The following is a 22482-nucleotide window of genomic DNA, read 5'->3' as shown; positions in this document are numbered from 1 at the left end:
CATTAAGCGACTGAGCGAGAGGGCGGGGCAGCAGAAATCGCGCTGTAATATCCAGTTAACTGTCCACATTTGTACTCTGTTTTTCCATTTATTATATTTTTTTCATTAACTTGTCTGAAAAAAGATCCACGTAGTAACCAAAGAGAGCCTAAATCAATGGTCTCTAATAGCAGCCAAATTATAAGAGCTTTCATTAGTGATGGTGAGATGAAGCCTTGTGATGAACTGAAGCTTTCCATCCAACTGGTCGACTCATGGTTCGAGGCACTGTGACGATTCATTGGCTCTACTGCGCCATCAAGTGGACGATTAAAGTCAGATAGGCTCAATGATTATAATGATGTGATGTGTAAACCTCTAAACTTAATAAATAAATTGTTTTCATGGTTATCCCGAATATTGTCTCAGTATGTCTGATACAAAAGAGAAAGTGGAAACTATTAGGACAGAGTTTTGGTATGATTGTGTAACAACCATCATGGTTGTAAACCGCCATGAGTCTCCCATCAAAGTCAAACTTATAGACTTTGGCCTCGCATGTCCTGCGTCTGCAGTGATACCTGGTGACTGTGTGGGAACGGTTGGTTATTGTGCACCGGAGGTTATGCTTGGCCTTCCTTATAATGAAGCAAGTGACATGTGGTCTCTGGGGCTGGTGGCTGTGGAGCTTGCTACAGGGCTGCCACTCTACCCTTCGGAGAATGACTATGATTATCTGAAATTCATCATAGAGACTCAGGGTCAGCCACCAGATCATGTGCTAGACTCTGGCGTGTACACTGAAAACTATTTCATTGGAGACAAATACAAACAACAGCGCTGGACATTTAAGACGGAAGAACAATTTAAAGGCTCTGTTCCAGGGACAGGACATGAATCCCTGGAGACAAGATACATAATACTTACACGTCTGGATGACCTCGAACAGCTAATGATGTTTAGACGAGGACCAGAAGCTGGCCAACGCTTATTTGTCAGCCTAATTAAAGAGATGTTGGCCTTGGATGCACACCAGCAGATAACACCCTCTCAGGTTCTCCGGCATCCCTTTTGCAGCCCTGGCCTCTCTAAAAGGTTCCCATGTATCAACATTGGAAGACCATACTGAATCAGTCTCCAGCATGGCATCTTCCACCCTGGACAAAAGTGATAAAAACACAAACTGGGGTTGGAAAATGACATTAACAGCAAATTACAATGCAAAAATTAATTAAGCTGCTCCAAAAATGATCACTTTGGCTATTTTTTTAAAAATTTTCACTCCCCCCACCCCAACCAGTCGTGGCAGAGGGCTGTCCCTTCCTGAGCCTGGCTCTGTTGAAGGTTTCTTCCTTTTTAAAGGGAGTTTTTCCTTCCCACTGTCGCTAAATGCTTGCTCATAGGGAAATCTTCTGATTGTTGGAGTGGCCAAAACTCTAGGGGAAGTAGCAATTCTTGTGAAAATTTAAAAAAGAAAAAGCCTACCAATCTTCAAAGCGCAGCAGCGGACACCTTACCATCACATCAGTCCTTCAATCAGACCTAAAACACCACCTTTACAGAAATAAATTCCATACAAATTGGAAATAAATTGTGTAATAATTGTTGTTTTTGATTGTTTATAAATATATAGTGCTACCCTTCAGCCTCCTAGTAGACATACCTGTGTTATAAATGTAAAACTCCTCTGATTTTCAGAAAGGTTGACCTCTGACCTTGAAGTCAAGGTCACTGAGATTTTCAGTAGATGCAACCATGGTATTGACTTGAAAATTCTACACTATCAAAGACTTAGGTGCCCACAGCATCTCGCCATATACAAAAGATTAAGAGGTGTTTTTTCTAGGCTTTTATAAAGATTACAAAACACAAATAACAAAAATGACAATGCTAATTTGATGTTTTCTAATGTAGCGCAAAAAATGAAACAAACCTTAAACTACTGGATAACAGCTCTTTTCTAATAACATTGAAGATGCTGTTTAACTGCTTTTCAGCAGTAGTGCCCTACTAATTAAAGACTCAGCATCACGCTTCTGTGCTGGGTCAGGCCACAGGACTTCATCCACATTACATGCTATGGGCTCTCTTGCAAGGCAGCGAGGAAAGAATCGTTTAGCATGCTGAATCCAACTCTGGCAAGATTCCACTGCTATCTCACCACAAGCTCCATTCAATGCTTGAAGTAGATTTTCCTGTAAGGGTTTCGGTCTTATACTTTCAATCTCCATGCTGAGAAAAACTTCTCAATAGGGTTCAAAAAGGAAGAGTGCGGTGGAAGAAACACATTGATAAAATGCTGTTCATTGTGAAACCAATTGCATATTCTTGGACTTCGGTGAAAGCTCACATTGGCCCAAATGATATGGGATGCTCTGCCTGCTCGCGATCTCTCTAATCAAGCAAAGCATCCCGTAGACCATCTGGGAATGTTACTATAAGTTCATTGTTGTACAGCCCAACAGTAACATGACTGTGGAGAACCCCATAGCTGCTGATGGCAGCACAGATAGTTAGTTCCACCACGCTGGCCAGGCAGTTCAATAATGGCACGTTGACCTACGACATTGCGACCTTTTCTTCTCCTTTTTGCTAGATTCAACATGTATGTTGTCTTTTACATTCTCTTGCTGCATTTCACGCAGTCAAATTGCATTATTCTGATGGACCATATCCACAATAAGTGTCTCCTGGTGTTGTGAGCACCCTCATGTGGCCTTCCTTCAATTCTAAACAAAATACCAAAATACCATAAGTATACTTGTATACATAGCACATGTATACATTATACTATTTCATTTACAGAACTAAAATTAGTTTGTTGTGTAAAGAGAATCTTTGAGCTTGACTCAATGGTTAGGCCTCATGAATACATCTTCATGGATGAAGCTGTATTCAGTCTAGCAAAAAGCAGAAGAAGAGGTTGCAACATGTGTTTTAAATTTTGAGTGGTAGTGTGTTAATGATGAAAACAGTGTGTTAGTTCTGTAGCCTGTGTGCACCATTCTGGGTACAAGTGTTAGGCTGCCAGGGTTGTCGACCCAGTGTTTTGTGTTTTTGGTTCTTTGATTTTGTTTATTTCATTATATTCTAGCTTTGCCTTATAGGTCATAGGATTATTCTTAGTTTAGGTTATTTGTGTGGGTTTTGTTAGAGTTTTAGTGTTCTGGTTTTCTGTCTGTGATCCATAGTTGCTGTCTCCCCTGTCCGCTGTATCCCTGTGTCAAGTCTGTGTTTCTGTGTTATGTTTCCTGTTTTACTTTGAAGGTCCATGTCTTATGTTAATGTGTCTGGTTTTGCTTCCCCTGTCTCGTTAGGCCTGATTTGCCCCAGCTGTGTTTCCATCCTGTTTCCCATTCCGATTGCTCCTCTGTGTATTTGAGCCCTGTGTTTCTCTGTGTCCATGTTGTGATCTACCATCATGTATGCGGTGTGTTCTGGCTGCCTGTGTAAGTTATTTGAATTCTTAGGCTACGTTCGCACTGCAGGTGAAAGCGCATCAAATCTGACTTTTTTGTCTGCTTGTTTGCACTACAAATAAAATGTGACAGCAAACGCGCTCTAGTGTGAACGCTCAAAGCGGTCCGCATGCGCAAAATCAGACGTCACACACAACGCGCTCTGTTTAGACCCAGACCAAACAGTATTGTTTGACTGATGGCTTTAATATAAAGACTTGTTTTGGACTTTACGTTTCCCAATTTTGCTTTAAGTTATAAAGTTATTGTGCTATTTACATATGGCCTAATAATCATTCTTATTGCTGTTTTAGAGGAGCGGTGCTTCAAAGGATAGTTGCAGATTTCTGTCAGAATCTGCAGATTATACAGTACAAATAAAATGTTCACGTTTCTCCAACGTTGTCTTCCCAACAGTTTCACTAACATCTATACTGGATGGCCCGGAAGCGTTCGCGATGTCTTCTTGGGCGCTGATAATTGGCGTCTGTCTTGTGTCAGTGACGTAAAAGACAGATTTAATGCGAGATGACCATTCAAACAGCAGTCGCTTTCTAAAACATCAGATATGTATCGGATTCAGTACCACATACGAAAGTGACCCAGGTCGGATTTGAAAACATCGGATTTGTGCTGTTCACACTGTCATACCGATAAAAATCGGGAGGGTTGGCATGTATGGTTGTGGCAACATCACTAACCTTGTCAAACACCTCAGAGTAAATCATATCACAGAATATGACAAGCGTATGTTGAGGTGAACTGAAGAGGAGGACAGGGACAGGTGCTGCTAGGGCGAGACAGACGTCTCTCAGGGAGTCCTTTAGTGCTGCTGGCAAGGTGTTCAAATAGCGCACAACTTCAGGTTTTTTTATTTCTATATGGTGAACTCTGCATTATTAAGTGATAAGAACAAGTAATCTGATGTCCTGTAATCATTATGATGCTATAATTTGAGATACAATAAATAAAATAAGCTTTTGTACAAAGTATCGGATCAGTATCGTCGATAGCACCCTGAATATTACTTGGGATCGAAAAGAAAATCAGTGGTATCACACATCTAGCATTTAGCATCTCAATTTCAGAGGAGAATTGTGGACTTTTCTTATGAATAAAACTCTTCTACTCTTTGAAGGATGTTTAATGTTTACCACACATGCTGATAATCTATGCACACTATGTGTCACCATTATCCTCACAGTCATCAGAATCACATTTGCGGGGTGGATAAATGCCCTTTCAGAAACATTTTCTCACTCATGAAAAGTGTTTAATCAACTGCCCTTTTTGTTCCAATGCAAACACTTTAGCAAAAGTGCTTTAATCAGTTAAGCAAGCACAAATAACATTCACCTCCAGTGACCTACAAATATAACTAAAATTTCCATCACCATCATTCCTGGATCTTGAGTAACAGGCAGCGTGACCCTGCAATTTCAAGCAGTTTTCTGAATCCTTCTGATTCCAGCTCGTTTGTTCGATTCATGAGATGACGCCGTGCTTCCTGCCAGTCTGGATGAAAGCGTCAACACAGTGGTCGATGTCTTCGTCCGTGTGTGCTGCCGAAATCTGAACACGGATTCTGGCTTTTCCCTTTGGTACGACTGGGTAGGAGAATCCAATCACATACACTCCTGTGGAGGGAAGACACTACTGTGACACTGTATAAACACAGTGGCAGATTCACATACTCTCTGCTAAGTGAGTCAGTTTCATCTACATTAAAGAAAAAAATAAAGTTAACGTGGAAGTGCCAAAAAAACTGCAGTTCCTTGAGCGGCCACTTGAGGCTGTCTCCAAAAGTGAGTCAATCCTCATAGACTCCCAGAAATGAACATGTTTTTTAGCTTGGTACAAAAAACTACTTTTGGTCTCTAGTTGTAGTTTCCTCCTTCACAACAACAGTGCAGGTGGTGAATTATTTTATTACTCACAATTTTAAACTGTAATAAGGTAAATTTAAGCTTGTGGCCACCTTGACTTACTGATAAATGGCTGTACGGGAAACAGGATGTTCTAGCTTGTCCAGCAAGTCAGTGTGGTCAGTTGATGAGTGTAAAAGCAGTATTTAATTTCTTTCTTACTTAGCACTAATTAGCTTGTGTAGCCATAGCACTTACTCAGGTTAGAGCTTGCTAACCAGCCTTGCTAGCATAATAAACCAATAACTTAGCAGTTGTCGTTCATCAAAACACGGTCATGTCTGACTTAAAGAAAAAAACAACAACAACATGGCAGAGGCCAGAATTTGAACATTAATTCTTTGAAAATGAATGGCTAACATTCCATCTATTATATACAGTCTATGGTCTCACCAAGTTTTAGCATATCGTCAGCCATTAAAGAGGCCAAACGTGCATCGCCAAGCATCACAGGGCAGATGGGGTGAGCTGAGCCTGCAATGGTGAAGCCGGCTTGCGTCATCTTGTTCCTGAACCTGATTTGACAGCAAAGAGAAAACTATTATACTCACACATTGGTAAAACCAGTTGTAAGCAGTATAAACCTTATCACTAAGTGCAGGACATCCTATATATGATATTAGTATTGCTACAGATAAATCGATTGGCGTTTATGATGTACACAACACTAAAAACATAGAAGACTTCCACTGTTTGTAAGAACAAAACATACCGCATCGTTTTGGCCGTCATGCTTTGGGCAATCTCGTTGGAGGCAAGCAGCAGTTCCACAGCCCGTGTGGCACTGCCCACCACAGGAGGGGGGAGTGCGTTGGAGAATAGGTAGGGCCGTGAGCGCTGCCTGAGTAGGTCAATGAGAGGCTTTGGGCCGACTGTGTAACCACCTGAGAGAAAACAAAACAAATACATCACACCTTGGATAAGTCTGTTAGTACCTGCTCGGATCACTTGGAACCTCGGCTAGAAGGAGTTTCAAAAACAGTACCTGGGTAACAGGTATTATTAGCTAATGGAAAACCCTGAAAATCGAGTAGGTACTAATGGAAAAGGGACTTTACACTCGCATTTATTACAGGAAAAACTTTGAGTAAATATCAAAAGTGGAATTGTCAGGTGGGCCGATGCACTACACTAAACAAATGCTTCTTTTCTATGTCTGTGTTAAATGTACAATGTTTTACTAATTTATACTTAATAAAAAGATGTTATGAGAGCCTTCATGTTAGAATGGAGTCATACCTGCTGCTCCTCCCAGCGCTTTGCCCAGAGTGGAGTTAATAATATGAACTCTATCCATCACTCCAAGGAGTTCATCAGTTCCTCTGCAAATCAGAGGGAAGTGGTAATATTAGTTCGTCACCTCTTGATAATAGAGATAGCTAAACTTTATCAAGAGCCCAGGCTCACGGTAGTTACTGTAAGACGGGGCTTTGGCGACACCTAGTGGTCATATTGAAAAAGACACTGAATAAAAAAAACTGCCCTAAAAGGCTGTTCATAACAATCCAATCTTCTCTTAGAAATTAAAAATGATATTTGGGCACTACACTTTTACGATTAGGGGTCTTTTGTATTTTATTTTGCAAAATAACCGATTTCTGATTTTTCAGTTGAAGTCTTTTCTTACCCACCTTCCCCGAGGCCCTAGGAAACCTGTGGCGTGACATTCGTCTATAAACACCATGGCTCCGTACTGCTCAGCCAGGTCACAAATCCCTCGCAAGGGAGCCACATCTCCATCCATAGAGAAGACCCCATCTGTCACTACCAGACGCATACGAGACGACTGAGGACAACAGAGAGCGCAGGTGATCGGTGTGTGACCTCCTCTGAGTAAGCTGTCATTTTTCACTCTCTTCTAACACACTGCAAGGAGAGTTGGATCAAGAAGGAATGTTTTACTCCACGCACCTGAGCTTCTTTGAGTTTGGTTTCCAGGTCACCGAGGTCCATGTGTTTGTACCGCAGCCTCTTTGCTCGACACAGGCGAATGCCATCGATGATTGAGGCGTGGTTTAGCTCGTCAGAGAGCACTGCGTCATCTGGGCCCAGCAGCACCTGTTGTGAGAATAATTCAGAGTTATACTGATCGTAACGGGGGAAGTCCTTCGCTTCAAATCCATTTGGACCTACCTCAAAAAGTCCTGCATTGGCATCGAAACAGCTGGCGTAGAGGATGCAGTCCTCTCTCTCGTGGAACTCAGCGAGCTTCTGCTCTAGCTTTTTGTGGAGATCCTGTAAATCACGCATTACGCAAAATTAACCTCATGAATTAGACAGCTTTGGGGTGATATGCGTGATCTTTAAGCACCAGACCTGCGTCCCACAGATGAACCTGACAGAGCTCAGTCCAGCACCGTGTGTCTTCAGAGCATCGATTCCTGCCTGGACCACTTCTGGATGGCTGGACAGCCCGAGGTAGTTGTTGGCGCAGAAGTTCAGTATACCTGAGAGAATTTTGGACGCACAAAAGGAAAATTAAGGTTAAAAAAGAGAGAGTCACTGTCCCATAATAACCTCTTTGGACATGTCAAAGCTGGGAGTAGAAGTTCTGCTTGTAGTTTTAGGCTACAGACGAGACAAGAGAGAGAAGACAAAGAGTGACAGAGAAAACAATGCATGGGACTGTGGCACTGTCGGGCACATGAAATGAACGGGGTCGTTTTGGTGCACGAGGGGTCACGACCTAAAGTCTGTGGCCCATTCATAAATCAGCAGAGTCGATCTCTGGCAAGGGTTCATGCTGACATATAAACAGTGATCGGCTGCTTTGCTGGAACAATAGCAAATAAAGCAGAGATTAACTGGTGCAGTGCAGTTAAATGCTAGAGCCTTCACAAGTCAAACAATGAACTTTGCATTGTACAAAGCACAAAACAGCTTTCTGTTGATATAAAGACCACTTTACAAATTATTTTGAATTATTTAAAGCTTGAATCTCATACTTTTGCTGTTACGAGTTCTTGGTTAATGTTTTTCCAAAGGCTGCGCCGAGAATAGCTTCAGAAGTGCAAAACAAGGGAGTAGCAGGGATTACTTCAAGTTCACCGCTGAGATAAGAACGTGGCAGAACTGAAACCTTACCTGGGACGGTGCGTTTAAGGACCATCACCGAGGAGGGTGCTACTGCTCACTTATAAAACTGCTGTAACTGGAAACTCCTAGTACTCACTGCCACGACTGCCGTCCACGCTGATCTCAGGACCCTGCTTGGAGGTGATGATCCTCTCCGCTTTCCACGTCCCCGCGGCTCGGATCGTCTCCAGCTCGTGTTCCAGCACCGCCCGGGCTTCAGCGGCAGCGGTGTAGCTGCGGCTCAGGCCCGAACACCGCAGAGCCCCCCGGAGCGGGCTCACCAAACTGCGGGCAGCTTTTCCGAGAGACATAGCGGTGAACTCGTTATGCTGTTAAAGATATATAAACCGTGGCACAGAAAGGCTCAATGTAAAGAGCAAGCATGGTTGCGTCACGTAACAAGGGTAGGCGTCTGTCTGGAAGACCAATCAGAGCGCAGGGCCGCTGGCAGGTGGCTTGTTTGGGCCAATCGCATTGCAGACAGTTTTTTTAACTGGCTGATATCCACTTTGGTAGTTCACAGCCTGATGCCTAATATAAACTATAACAACATTTTACTCCTTTTAGTCACGTTTCGCACGTTCCAAATACTTTGTACACCACAGGAAGTACTTTGCGTTTTAAATATAGTACATTTACAGCAAAAAATGTGACAATACAGTATGTTACAACTAGAAAAAAAACATTGCTTGTTTTTGAGTGTCGGCACCGAGATCGAGATACCACACACACACACACACACACACACACACACACACACACACACACTTATTTCAGTGTGTTGAAAGTGCCTTCAGTATCCAGACTGAATACACATCAAGCTAAAACACAAACAATAAATGAACCATGCATGTGTTTTTTAAATAAAAATGTACTATTCCTTTGCCACCATTAAGTATTTTTTTATAATCTGTGATAGTACTATATGGGTACCCAGCTGTCACCAGCCTCACATCCAGCCCAGGTGGACACTGAAGTAGAGCGGCTTCTCTAGCAATCGATGGGTTGCTTCTTGGCTCCTGCAGTCTGGATGTCAAAGTATCCTTGTGCAAGATTTCAAGCCCTGAGTTGATGCGTCCATCGGAGTTTGAACATGTGTATGAATGAATGTATGTACGAGATGCTTTGAGTACTTGGGTAGAGCAGACCAGTCCATTTACCATTTACTATCAAAATTAGAAGAGACAGCCTGTGGCAATATAGAAGGACAGGACCAGTCTTTGCAAATTTGTAAATAATGTGTTCTTATGCCTCCATTTTTTCTTTTTTTTGGTAATGGCAAGAAAAAGTCTATAAACATATTTAAAAAAAGACAGACTGCAAACACACAAATCTCCAGTTAATACTTTTAGTTTAATATGACAGCAGTGTGTCATCACTTGTTGTTAAACTTCAAGTAAAACATCTTCATAGGGACAAGCTGAATGTGAAAAAAACTCATAAATTTTCTTCAGCATCCGACATCAACAACGACATAAAGCCTCAAACTATTACCACAAGTTATGGCTGAGCTTCTCTTACAAGTGTTTGCTACTTTGACAGGGGCATTTCTGTACCTCATCATCATCTTTAACAATATATATATATATATATATGTATATATAACAGCAATATAGTACATCATCTATGTTGCAAAATTTGTAACAATATTCTCATTTAACAGCAGGAATGTAACCATAAAAAATGTGCAAATGTTTGCTTGTGGATCAACCCTCGTAACAACGTCAAGTAAAAACTTCGGTCTTTCCGCAGACATTAGTTTTAAGTTAAAAAACACATTTGCTCCCCCCAGCAAAAGAGCAGGGTGCACATATACAATGTCATTTGCCATTCAACTGTTCATTAATAAGAAATCTCCATTATCCAGCAGGTGGCGCCGGAGCTTCATGAGTAATGTTAGTTTTGGCAGGTTTAGGTGAGACTTTAAGACTCTGAGTTGTCTTGCGAGGAAGCTCTCAGGGATGGCAGACGCTCGGCCGCTTTCGCTCTCTCTGCCAGAAACCTGTCGAACTCTGGGGAGGCAAGCAGGAGTCACTTTAACAGACATCTATAGGAAAGTTCCTGCACTGAGTAAACAAAGCCACAACTTTGGAGTCAAAGTGAGCTGTGACCAGACATGTGAGTGCTTTATGTTTCATTTTTAGTCCTTGAAGTAGTAAACATTTGGGGGTAAAAACAAAAGTCCTTCTAACCTCCTTGGTTACCTTGGTAGAGGTAACACGGGGAGCTATTTACCAAGCATTAAAGAAGCTCACTGCAGTTCACCAGTGGCTCAAATATTTTAGCAGCAATCTGAATGGACAATAGGTTTTGTCTATAGCTTCAGCACAGACTGCATATAAAAGATGGATAAAGCTACCAAAAAAAGAAAACAAAAAACAATCCCATTTTCATGCCTTAACCTGAGAATTTTAGCTGTTGCAATGAGTGTAGAGTGGATTTGACTGAAAAAACAAGGATATATTGATAGTAGTGAGCTGTCAATCAAAGCCAGCCATGATCAAATGCCGTGTTCCAGATACACTGGAATATCTAGGCATGTGTTGGAACTCACGAGCGATGTCAATCCCGAGTTAGCACATTCCAGAAAGAGCAATGAAAGAGAATATTGGTTCCTAGCAAGGTAGAGACCTTCAGGAATCACTAGCTATAAAGCCTTTCAGAAAACACATTCAGTGATGCAATCTGATCAGCGCTCTGCTATGGCTCATTTATGAGTAACAAGTACACAACATTTGCAGTACAGATCAAATATTTAGAGTTTTACTACTGTTTATATTCAGCGCTGCTATCTTGGATTTCTAACTATGGGTATGTTGGTCCACTCTGACTTGAGGGAGTGTTCCAATAAAAAAAATTGCTCACTGGGAATTCATAATTTCCAACTTCCAACTTATTCAGGAACGCAATCTGAAGCATGACATGTTGAAACTGAATTTAAAGGAGTGACCAAGATCATAGGTTCAGACTTCTGTTTGAAAGCAGACACTGCCACCTGCTGGCCATTTGACAAAGGCAACGCTTCCATATACACTATCTCCATTGTTTTATATACAGTCTATCAGCTCTAAAAGAGGGTGTGTATTTCACTGCAAATATTCCATTTAATATAACCAAAGAAAGTTTTCTGTTTAAGAGTGTGTGCCCTATGTATTAACTTGGTTATAAAATCTGCTCCTTTGGAACAGGACATATGGGTAAGGATCCTCACCTTCACTGGTCACACCATCGGAGTCCTCAAAGTCATCATACTGTGTCATAAACACAAAATAAGTATATTTGATTATCCTTTAAGATAACTGTGTACCAAATTTCAAATTAAATCCACCCGCTTAGTCCTTTCTTTTTATAGTCAGTCACCTTTATGTAGATATATTTAAACATTTCTAATACCTTGGATTGGTATCTGCAAAGTCCACCAACATCTTTTCTTTTTTAAACTTTTAAATACGGCAAAGTAGATTCGATGAATGAATATCATTCCCAGTTCAGACTTACCTCATCATCCAAAGCAAGCCATTTCTCAATATCATCCATTACACTGGACTGGGTGATAGGAATCTAAGAAAGAAAGAAGAGACACAGATTGGCTACATGGATAAAACTTCATCAAGGTGTGACAAAGATATGAAGCAATGAGAACAAAAACGAAAGTCAACCGCAAAAACAACAACAAAGAAAAATCACATGTGGCTAAACATAGCATTCAGTGAGGAAGACTTCGGGTGTGACAACAATGCAGCATATCAAAAGTGCAAACCGAACAGTGTCATGCTCTTACGACGCCACAACTGGTCATGCAAACCTTTGTGCTCTATTTCAGTAACTGAACCACCAAAGCCAAAAAGTGACCCAACCCAGACCACAGCAAAGTAAATCAAAACTGTATGAAAAGAACTAAAAGACAGAGGGTATGAAAAGGTGAAACCAACGTAAAGCCAGGGCACGTTTTAAAATTCACACCCACCATTCCCCTTTTAATCATCCAATCTAACTTTGGTGAAGAGCTGCGAGTGGAAGCTGGACTGCCATCCTTCACGTACAGACAGATTTCATTCAGGAGGAAAACAGTTACTCAAACAAAGTAACACATACTCAGGCCTGTAGCTCAGATATTATGTACAGCACTTGGTGCTCTGTCATATACAAAAAAACCCAGGATTTCACGTATGCTTGCTGTTTAAAATAGATTTAACAATATCATAACTGAATTTACTTTTGGTCCTAAAGGTCATGTCACAGCTAAGTAAAAGAAAAAATCAGTTATAGTAGCCGATAAATCGAAACCTTGCAAGCAGTATAGACATCTTTGCTTACAGGTTCAGTGTTTTGTAGTTTGCTGTCCTGAGCTTGAGCAAGACCGTCCACCACAACTCCGCTCCCGTCTCTGAAAGGCAAAAATTACTAATAGGTTAACTGCAACGTAATCTAGTAACTGATATTACTTTTAACAAAGTTAAATGTTGGCTCATGTGTTCAGGAACAAATGAAAAGAAAGAGTGGGAACTGTCACCACAAAACAATTCTATTAAATCACCGTAATTTACTTGAATAGTCACAAAAAATTAATTTTAAAACCTATTTTCACATTTATTTGTTCATATAAGGGCAAGGGTGGTTACTTCAAGTTGTAAAAAGCCAAATTGTTCAACCACCTTTAGCTAGCTATTTTAATGTTTATAACTTTTTGTCACAGTTCTGGATCATTTTGAGTTGCTTGTGTTTTGGTATTATTCTGTATTATGGTTTATGTTCTGATTCACTTGTTGTGCTGTTTTGATTATTATTATTATCCCATGTTTTGGTTTAATTCTTGTTAAGAGTTTAGTTCTTAGGTTTAGATTGGGTGCTCCCTCTGTTCGGTGTCTAGTCTGTGTCTCTGTGCCTGTTGTGTGCTTTGTGTTTTATTTTGACAGTCTCTGTTCTGTGTTCAGTCTCCGTCCCCATGTTTTCTCTTTCCCTGTCCTGGTCCCACATCTCCTGTCTAGTAATCCTTGCCTCTGTTACCATGTCAGTTATGCTGTAGTGTTAAGCTCATGTCTTTGACTCCGTGTCGTATTCCTGTTTTACTTTGATAGTCTCGTGTGCTTGGTCAGTGTATCTAGTTTTGCCTTCCCTTCTCTCATGTCTGATTTGTCCCAGCTGTGTTTCCTGCTGTTCCCCATCCTCCCGTGATCCTACCTGTGTATCTTACTCCTCAGTTTCCCCCTGCTTGTTGTCGTTAACCTTCATACACCCTCTCTGTGCTGTGTTTCTCCCTTCGTGTTCCCATAAATATTCTACTTTTCAGTCTGGTTTGTTTTTCTCGCATGTGTTTCCTAGTTTCCACTGTACGGTTTAGTTCTAGTTTTCATGTTTGAGATTTTGGTTTACTTTTGTGAAGTGTATTTCTTATGTGCAGTTTTCCCCAGGAATAAAGCTGCGCCTTAAGTTTAACTTTCAGTTTCTGAGTCCTGCGTTTGGGTCCTTCATCCCGCCTGCCGCACAGCACTTGCTGTGACACTTTTAGTGATTTATTTAAACCTTTTGTTGATAGCTAACTATCTGAAATTGTTAACAGATTATGCATTCTTTTAAGCCAAAGGTTTGCTTTTTAGCTAATTATTGCAACCATTTATATAAATTCTTATTTAACTATTTAGGCCAGACTGCGATTTCAGTGAATTATTAGTTAACTGAAATCTGTTTATTTTGAGTTAATTATTAATTTTCAGCTATTTCAATTGTGTATTTATCAGTTAAGAGAGTTACTTTAAAGTTTAATAAGTGCTTAATAAATAATCTGTATTCCTTTAAGATTCCTTTAGACTAATGACTTAATTTTGCCTTAAACAAGACATTTTTGTGAGTGGTGCAGCTCTACAATTTAAAACATCACCCTGCTGTGCAAACATCTGTTTATGTCATAAAGGTTGCACATTTATGATGAAAGTTTTTTCTGTACCTTGGTCTTTGTTGAGTTGACACATTTATTTTCTGTGATAAAGTGTCATCTGATTCACTTGTACCTGGAAGGAGAAACGCAAAAGGAACAAATAAAGAGCAGAATAAGTCTCCACGTTCTGCATGAAATTAGGGATCGCTGCATAATTCCTTTCCCTATGCTTGCCATGATAGAATATATCTAAGTACAGTACTTACTAAGTTTTGCCATCTGACTGGACAAACTGTCAGATTTTGGAAAACTCATTGAGCTGTCATTGGTAACTGAAGCAGCCTCTGATTGGCTGTCAGTCTTCAAGTCTAGCTCTGTTAAGTTGACGTAGGTGTGGCCCTGAAAGACATAGAGGGAAACAGCACAATTTAACCAGTTCACGCCATTATGACTACTGTGTGGAAAGACTCCAAAAATGGCCGCCACGTTCTTTACCTTCTGCTCTGCGTTCTGACCGTTTGTTATTCGTCGTTCAAACCTGCCGACGACAGAATGAAATCATCGTGTGCAGAGAAACACCATGCTGAAATATTGCCTTTCTCTTTATTTTGCCAATAAACACGATGACGTGATGGAGTGAATGGCGCAGGTACCTGTGGTAGCGATTGAAGGCGGTGTTCATTTCATCGTTAGTTGCTAATAACTCTTCGATCAGCTTCTCCTCGCTGAGTCTGGGGACTATCTTCACTATCCTGTCTTGCATTTCTTTACATACTGTGTATAACTGCTAATGACACAATCAGACAAAGAATGCGTGGGTGGGGTGGGGGGGCGTTGAAGGGCCAGATGCAACACAGAACGTATAAAGTAGGAGATCAGTTAAGGGTAAGGCACTGTTACTCAGCATTAATGGAAAGGATCACACTCACAGAGAATATTACACATTCATGCAGTAAAACACACGCAGCTTGTTTTTAAATGTGACTTCATTTGTGTGTGCGCGCTTGTGTGTGTGTGTGCGTGTTTACCTCCAGCAGCTCCATGTCTGCTTGTTTTACCGTAACTGGATCTAGTTGACTCATCAAATCTGACATCATAGTCAGGTTGCTGCGCACCACTCCTAGCTCTGCCTTTAGCTTCTTCACCTGGAATATCAACAGCACTTACTGAATAAACACAGGTACGGTAACTCGATGAAAAGAAGAAGAAGGCAAATATTGATTTTATAAGGGTTGGAAGCGAAAAAGAATTAAGAAGCACAGCTACAAAAAGGAGTTCTGTGACTCTATTGTAACCAACATAGAAAAGCCAGTTAGCACAGAAGCACAGTGCAATTATAATAAGAGTAAGCCCCTTTCCAGTCCCATCACCTGGCTGTGAGTCAAGGCATTGTTTCCCTCAAGGGCCAGTTTTAGATCAGAGGTCTGAGGTGGGATGAGCGGTTTGGAAGACAGGAGTACAGCAGGCAGAGTAGTAACAGCAGGCCCATTGCCAGGCAAAGTCTGATAAGCAAAGGCGGAGAAATGACCAGACAGGAAAAAAGACCAAAGATGATGATAGGCAGCAACACCCAACTGTTAGCAATAAAACAAAGGTCACCCAGCCCTGTATCCACCTTTTTCGGGGCTTCGGGTGGTGTGTAACCTTCCAGCTGATTGGCGGGGAACTCGAGTCCTTTCCTTCGCAGGTCTTCGTAGACCGATACCACACCCGTCAGGTCGGGTGAGCTGCGGAATGCATCAGCCCACGCCTTGACAAGAGAAAACCACAAATTAGGACTAGACAGTAAACCAATGTGACACTAAAGAATGACAACAACTTTATTCTTTTATTCCCTTGAGCCACACCTCACCTGTATGATGCCAAGCACTCTGTCATGTAGGATTTGTGGCGGGTTGTTCCTCGGGATAATCGACCGCACCAGAAACCCTTCTATGAAATCGCGCGTTGTAACCAGGATGTGAAATCTGTAGCCGCAGTTCTTCACGCAGGTCTCGAGGACCTGAAATCACAGAGTTTCAGAGAAATGCCTTACCAATTACAAACTACACACATCTGATGAGAACATAAAGAGTCAACACTCACAGTCAGCGTTAGCATAACCTCCTTGAAGTTCTTATTCCCCACAATCCTTTTTTTAATGGCTCTGAGTGCATCTTTGGGCCTGTAATTACAACATTTTCAATAGTCAGCCGCATGCAACCTCAAGAGGACAAGCTTGTTCCTGATGCTAACAGATAACGAATGTGCACACACCCTTCCTCTGAGCTGTTGATTATGTCACAGATTTCCATGTTGAGTTCCCAGTCTTCAGATGGCAGGCTGGAGCTGGTCGCACGCTCTGTGCAAAGTAGGTGAAAACATGAAACATTTCTCATTGTTACATTATAATTAGTAGAAATACATGAATTTGTTATTCCTTTATGAGTAATACATGGTAACAACGTAGAGACAAATTCGCCTTTAGTAAACATTATTTTCATTTCCTATGTCAAGGTTGTGATTGTGTGGCGTTCCACAGGGACTGACCTTAGGACTCCCATATTTTTAATAGGAATATAAATAGGTGCCTTTTAATACATAGGGAGCAGACATTATAGACAGTGTTGGGAAGGTTACTTTTAAAATGTATTCCACTACAGATTACAGAATACATGCCCCAAAATGTATTTTGTAACGTATTCCGTTACGTTACTCAATGACAGTAACGTATTCTGAATACTTTGGATTACCTATTATATTATCATGCGTTTTTACAACTACATGAATGTGTGATTTATTACAATTGCTGAAGGCTACTCGCCATACCAACTAGATGTTTAAATCTTAATATAAAATGAGTAACAGTTGGGTGGACATTAGGTAAGGCTGCACTTTTTGCAGCGATCTCGTATAGAAAACTATTCCACGCGTATATAAAACAGGGACCTCTGGCTAATACGTCGGGTTCATGTCGGGCTCGTAGCCGAAAAATAGCTTTACTTTGTTGTCTGGGTCAACTTTGCTAGCGAGAGACAGAGAGAGGTGTTGAAAGGCTGCTCCAACGGAACTTATTGTTTCGGAGAAAAACACGAAAAAAGTGTACAGCCGAGGTTTAATAGCTTACTTACAACTGGGCTCATCAGGCTCTCTTTTTGGCTGCAGTGGCTATTATTATATTTACATGCTTCCAGCTCCCGTTTCTGCTCGGTGACAGCTCATTTTCCCACTCTCCTTTTTCTCCCTCCCTCGCGACAATTAACGGGTATTGCAGTCCTTTCTCCCTGAAGCATGGACTACACTGCCCATGAGGCTACATTCTTTAGGGCTATGCCTGTAACACTCTGCCTATTGCCTTCATATTAAATCATTTTTGTGAATAATTTTTAAAAATATTTCTTCACGTCATTATGCAAGTAGGGGTGACATGGGCCGCGACATTGAGACACAGGCTTTAGAGCCTCTTAATGCGTGTTTTGTTTGGAGCGTGGAAACCAAAAATAGAGAGGGCATAGCCGAACATATAAAAAGTACAATACCGTCGTGTAATCCCTTTATTTCAGCAAAGTAACTGTATTCTGAATACAATCTTTTTAAACAGTAACTGTAACGGAATACAGTTACTCATATTTTGTATTTTAAATACGTAACGGCATGTATTCCATTACTCCCCAACACTGATTATAGAGCCACAGTCAAACTGTAAATTCTGAAATTTATACCGAAATTGCAAAACCTCCTTTAAAAGTGACAAGACTTAAAAGGATGCCAATAATGGTAAATGGCCTGTATTTGTATAGCGCTTTACTAGTCCCTAAGGACCCCAAAGCACTTTACACATTCAGTCATCCACCCATTCACACACTGGTGATGGCAAGCTACATTGTAGCCACAGCCACCCTGGGGCGCACTGACAGAGGTGAGGCTGCCGGACACTGGTGCCACCGGGCCCTCTGACCACCACAAGTAGGCAAAAATGGGGTTAGTATCTTGCCCAAGGATATTTGGCATGTAGCCATGGGATCGAACTACCGATCTTCTGATTAGTGGCTGACCTGCTCTGCCACGCTGAGCTACAGCCACCCTATAATCAAACATACAGACTTGGAATATTTTAAACAGTATACCACGGGGCTGACCTCAGTCTCTGAAAACATTAAGCTGCTTTTTGTTTGTTTTTTGTCTGCTTGAAGTTGTAGTAATTCCAAGACTGTATTAATTGTCTTTTATTAATGTTTTTATGTGTTTTTTCATATTATGCAAACCCAGTTTTGGAAATATTGGGTTTTACATTTTACTATCTTATGAAAAATTACAGTACATTTTAAATTTGATGACAGAAAAAAGAAAAGAAAACAAAGAATCATCATCAATGACTTTTTTTTGTCACTGTCCCAACATTAACCAATTTCATAACCTCCAACAACGACTTGCAAACAGTCAGGCAACATGCCATTTCTCCATGTTTGCCAGAATGTCACTGACTAGCCTATATGCCTTAGTGACCGAGGTGTCTAATGTCTAATTCACCCTATTTAAAATTTTTGTGTGGAAAAAAAAGATTTCATGTTAGAAACATTAAAATGACATGAAAACAATGAAAATCATTAATTTGCTGGCACTTTTAATTGGCAAAAGATAAAAAAAGTGGGCACTTTTAATAAGGTTTGTCAGGAGTTACATTTAAACTATATCAAAATGTGCCATGAGAACACGGCACATTTTCCTCACTCATCAAAGTGAGGAAAAGGAAGAAGAAAAAAAGAGGAAGCGGAGAAAATGATCATAATTAAACATAATGCTGAATAACTAATTGTTGCTACTCTAGCCTTAACTGTGGGGGACAGACACTTCCACTATCATCACGTTAGTTCTTTTGTTTGCTTTGCCCTTTAACATAAGTGAACCTAGCCTAGCAGAACAGCCAAGTTAGCACAGCCACAGTCAGTGATGGGACACTGGTAAATGACTTGTTAGCGTAGCTAGCTGGCTGATATAATGTAGCAGATAGTAATTACAGTAATATTACACTTCGTAACCGGTCAACCTAGTGTTGGACACTGTTGCTAAAATGAACACGCTGCCGTTTGTTGATCAGTGTTTTACCTGTAACTTTAGAGGATCGTTGGTGGTGGTGGCGTTGGATTATTTATAGAATAATTGTGATGAATGCTGGTTGAAGGGGCCCCTTTGAGAATTTTTGCCCTGGGCCCCCATAGACTCTAGAACAGCATGTGGCTTGTTTGGATTTTTGATCAGTTTACTGTGTGGAGGTTAAACTTTAGATCAGCTTATCAGATGACTGAATTAACTTGACCAAAAAACTGATGGAAATATTAAATTCACTATATTCAAGACTAGGCTTTATTTAAGTTTTCTTTAGATTATAATATTATTTAGATTACAAATCGTGTAAAGGCTTATACTGCAGCTTCAAAGATCTACTCATCTACATATCTTAACGAGCATCTCTGCATCTCCACCATTATCACTGACTACAGCCAAACGATCGTCAGATTTGGGTCAGGGGGATGTCGGCCACTCTTTGCGGCCCGCCCAGCTATTTGCAGGTTAAGGCAGAGCCGGGGACAACCAATCAACTGAAGCACCTCAGCGTCTTCCTCCCGCCTCTGCCAAGTCATTGTCTCACAGGGGCGTCAATCAAACCATAAGCCGTTGTTCTTCTGTCAGTCCTAATGAATTTAACTTGATTTCTATTTCTCTAACATAATCGCATTATAACGCATCACCCCGACAAAAGCCTCGACAATAAGAGCCCACAGAGCAGCTCTGCAGGGACGTGACTGCGGGAGATGTAAGGTGTCGGTATAAGACGCCCGAGCCTGACTGGAGAATTTTCTTTTTATGCAGTGTAAAGACTCATAAAGGCGCTCACCGATGCGCTGTCCCACGGGCGTGCTGAACGGATTCCCCATTAAAAACTCCATGATGAGCGCGGTGAGGGGCCCAGCGAAGCACCGACGTCTCCGGGCCGAGCCGTATGCGACAGCAAGCGGCCCCGCTGTCTCTCTCTCTCTCTCTCTCTCTCTCTCTCTCTCTCTCTCTCTCTCTCTCCTGCAGACTGCTGCGGCTTCACACAACAAAGTGGGGCACCAGTTGAACTGCGTCATGCGTTTTAAAGGGAAAGCAGCCCGCAGTTATCAGATGGTCAGCGTACCAGTGTTAGTACAGCGTAACTGCGCCACACACAGGCATTATTCTTTGCTGCATGCACTGCTGCCACTCTATTAGTAATACTTACCTGCGTGTAAGAAGCACAGTTTTGTCTGAGTACTGAGTAAGGGTCCTCTATTAGAGTCAGATTTCAGCCATAAGCAGCAGGACACCCCGAGATCACTCGAAATGTCACCTAAGAAATGTCGATAAATGTTTGTTTTTGTGTGTCATATATCAATAGTTATCATTTAAAAATGAAATATTTTGATAAATAAGTTAACAGAGAGGCAATTAACCATTTTCAATGTAAGAGCTGTGGTGACGTTCATGCTGATGTAATTCTGTCCGTTTTTATATTTGCATTTTACACTAGTAAGCCATGAAAATGCACGTGTTGGATCTATAATGCACAAATGATCAAGCATTGACAATACAGAGCAAATGTCAGCCTTGCTGAGGTGGGCTGTTGGTGATGGGTTTAGTAGCGAGCTCAAATCAAATCATGGTATAGTTATAGTTTCATGCGACTTTAATATCTCAGCTGACCAATTTAATGCTTCACATTCAAATATGTCACATGTGCTGTATATGTAGTTTTAATCCCTCTTGTTGATCTACACTTATGGATGGCTCTTAAAAAAGAGAGACTGACAATGCTACAAAGCAGCCAGATAACAAAATGTAACTGAGCACCACTGCTGTATGTTTACAAGTAAATGCGATAACTGAAGTATCTGCTTTGTTATTGTTGTTGTTGTTTTTGTGAGGAGCCATTTCTGTGGCCTGAATATTGGACTGCTAGCTGTTGGAATGAGGGAGTTCATCACTGCTGCTGCTATTTGAATGCAGTTTGAATTAAAACACAGGTTGATTCCTCCATCAGCTGATGCAGAGACCATCCAAATAACTGTAGCTGGGATAATTGTGAATAATTAATGGAGAATCTCCTGAACCACTCACATGCAGCTGAATATCTCTGCTATATCTCTCTATCTATCATAGATAGATAGAGAGATATAACCTAACCTTTTTACATAAAATGAAATACAATGCACACCATCTCTAACTGTATAAAGAGTTAATTCTCAGTGCAGACAGTTTTGTATGTGAACATCAATCATGTGCTTCTCTGACACCAAAAGGTATATGGTGAATGCAACTAAAATGCAACCAACTTGGTTGTTCTGGAGCTCTCAACTGAACGTGGTCTTCATCAGGTATTACATACCATAGCTGGAGAAAAAAACACTCATCTTAACCGATCGCACCACAGTATCAGTTCCTTGGGTCCTAAAAGCTGAACAGAAAAGTGCATTTATAAGAGTTTGGATAGCTAAGATACAACAGACCTGGACAGGAGAGGCTCTTCATGCTTGTGTAGCTCTCTGCCACACGGGTGTGCTGTTAGACTTTAACTCAAAGTTTGATCCAGTGCATGATCAGCAAACATCATAAGAGCCTGGTTTTAATTTACACCCTGATCCTTCCTGTCCTTCCCTGAAACTGTTTTTTAAATATTTAACGCCACAGTATCATACTTATATTCACATTTTGCATTTTACTCAATTGCGTGGTAAATCACATCCCTAAGAAAACTTTGGGTCAGGTGATATTCTTGACAGAAAAAACTGGAAAAACGACAAACTACACAACTAGTGGGAATACCAAGAGCTTAACAGGAACTCCAAGCAGGTTTTTCCACCTTTGCTTACGGTAAACAAAAACCCCTGAACACATAATAATTTTTTAATATATAACCAACACAACAGAACTTTGCAAACAGAAGGATTGTAAAACAGCAATTCAATATAAGTGACATCTGAAAACAAGTCTGTTCCACGTTTTTAGTTTCACTATGGACGTAAACACAGTATAGTTCAAAGATGACTCAGCTAGTCAGTTTAATGAGTTTCAGCATATTATACAGGGAGTGCAGAATTATTAGGCAAGTTGTATTTTTGAGGAATAATTTTATTATTGAACAACAACCATGTTCTCAATGAACCCAAAAAAC

General features: G+C 40.9%; 2 protein-coding genes across 5 annotated transcripts; both read right to left on the bottom strand.

Annotated features, from left to right (window-relative positions):
- Positions 1 to 4688: 4688 nt before the first annotated feature.
- gcat (glycine C-acetyltransferase) lies at positions 4689 to 8856 on the bottom strand. The gene is made up of 9 exons (XM_005926681.2): positions 8535 to 8856; positions 7679 to 7809; positions 7496 to 7597; positions 7274 to 7420; positions 6994 to 7148; positions 6602 to 6684; positions 6075 to 6246; positions 5756 to 5877; positions 4689 to 5074 (listed from the first exon to the last, which is right to left on the bottom strand). The coding sequence occupies exons 1-9, from the start codon at positions 8746 to 8748 to the stop codon at positions 4923 to 4925; spliced, it is 1278 nt and encodes a 425-aa protein (XP_005926743.1). The 5' UTR covers positions 8749 to 8856; the 3' UTR covers positions 4689 to 4922.
- Positions 8857 to 9771: 915 nt separating this feature from the next.
- Positions 9772 to 20359, bottom strand: tom1 (target of myb1 membrane trafficking protein). 4 transcript variants are annotated; one of them, XM_005926677.2, is made up of 16 exons: positions 20188 to 20359; positions 16569 to 16653; positions 16398 to 16476; positions 16165 to 16314; positions 15928 to 16062; positions 15683 to 15814; positions 15341 to 15457; positions 14966 to 15096; positions 14808 to 14850; positions 14579 to 14711; positions 14382 to 14445; positions 12755 to 12824; positions 12405 to 12470; positions 11936 to 11998; positions 11649 to 11688; positions 9772 to 10449 (listed from the first exon to the last, which is right to left on the bottom strand). In XM_005926677.2, exons 1-16 carry the CDS (start codon positions 20237 to 20239, stop codon positions 10361 to 10363), a joined length of 1449 nt encoding a protein of 482 aa, XP_005926739.1. In that variant the 5' UTR covers positions 20240 to 20359; the 3' UTR covers positions 9772 to 10360. The 4 variants fall into 4 exon arrangements, with proteins under 4 accessions (XP_005926739.1, XP_005926742.1, XP_005926741.1 ...); XM_005926680.3 differs by having other exon boundaries at positions 14966 to 15099; positions 20188 to 20358; XM_005926679.2 differs by lacking the exon at positions 15683 to 15814 and having other exon boundaries at positions 14966 to 15099; positions 20188 to 20358.
- Between the last annotated feature and the right edge of the window lie 2123 nt (positions 20360 to 22482).

Source organism: Haplochromis burtoni, unplaced genomic scaffold (genome assembly GCF_018398535.1).
Source record: "Haplochromis burtoni strain Fernald_Lab_line unplaced genomic scaffold, NCSU_Asbu1 Contig_45, whole genome shotgun sequence".
In the NCBI taxonomy this organism is placed as follows: Eukaryota; Metazoa; Chordata; class Actinopteri; order Cichliformes; family Cichlidae; genus Haplochromis; species Haplochromis burtoni.
Note: the sequence above shows the minus strand (reverse complement) of the source record. Positions and strands in the feature narration are given on the sequence as shown.

What these genes read in the sequence shown, in the direction of transcription:
- gcat (XM_005926681.2), bottom strand. Translation starts at nt 8,748, where the DNA reads ATGTCTCTCGGAAAAGCTGCCCGCAGTTTGGTGAGCCCGCTCCGGGGG. An exon ending in TTCCTAGGGCCTCGGGGAAG is followed by an intron (nt 6,685 to 6,993) that starts GTGGGTAAGAAA and finishes TCTGATTTGCAG; the next exon opens with AGGAACTGATGAACTCCTTG. An exon ending in TGACGATATGCTAAAACTTG is followed by an intron (nt 5,075 to 5,755) that starts GTGAGACCATAG and finishes TTCCCTCCACAG; the next exon opens with GAGTGTATGTGATTGGATTC.
- tom1 (XM_005926680.3), bottom strand. Translation starts at nt 20,239, where the DNA reads ATGGAGTTTTTAATGGGGAATCCGTTCAGCACGCCCGTGGGACAGCGC. An exon ending in GAGTGCTTGGCATCATACAG is followed by an intron (nt 16,063 to 16,164) that starts GTGAGGTGTGGC and finishes TCTCTTGTCAAG; the next exon opens with GCGTGGGCTGATGCATTCCG. An exon ending in ATGCCTTGACTCACAGCCAG is followed by an intron (nt 15,458 to 15,682) that starts GTGATGGGACTG and finishes TTGATATTCCAG; the next exon opens with GTGAAGAAGCTAAAGGCAGA.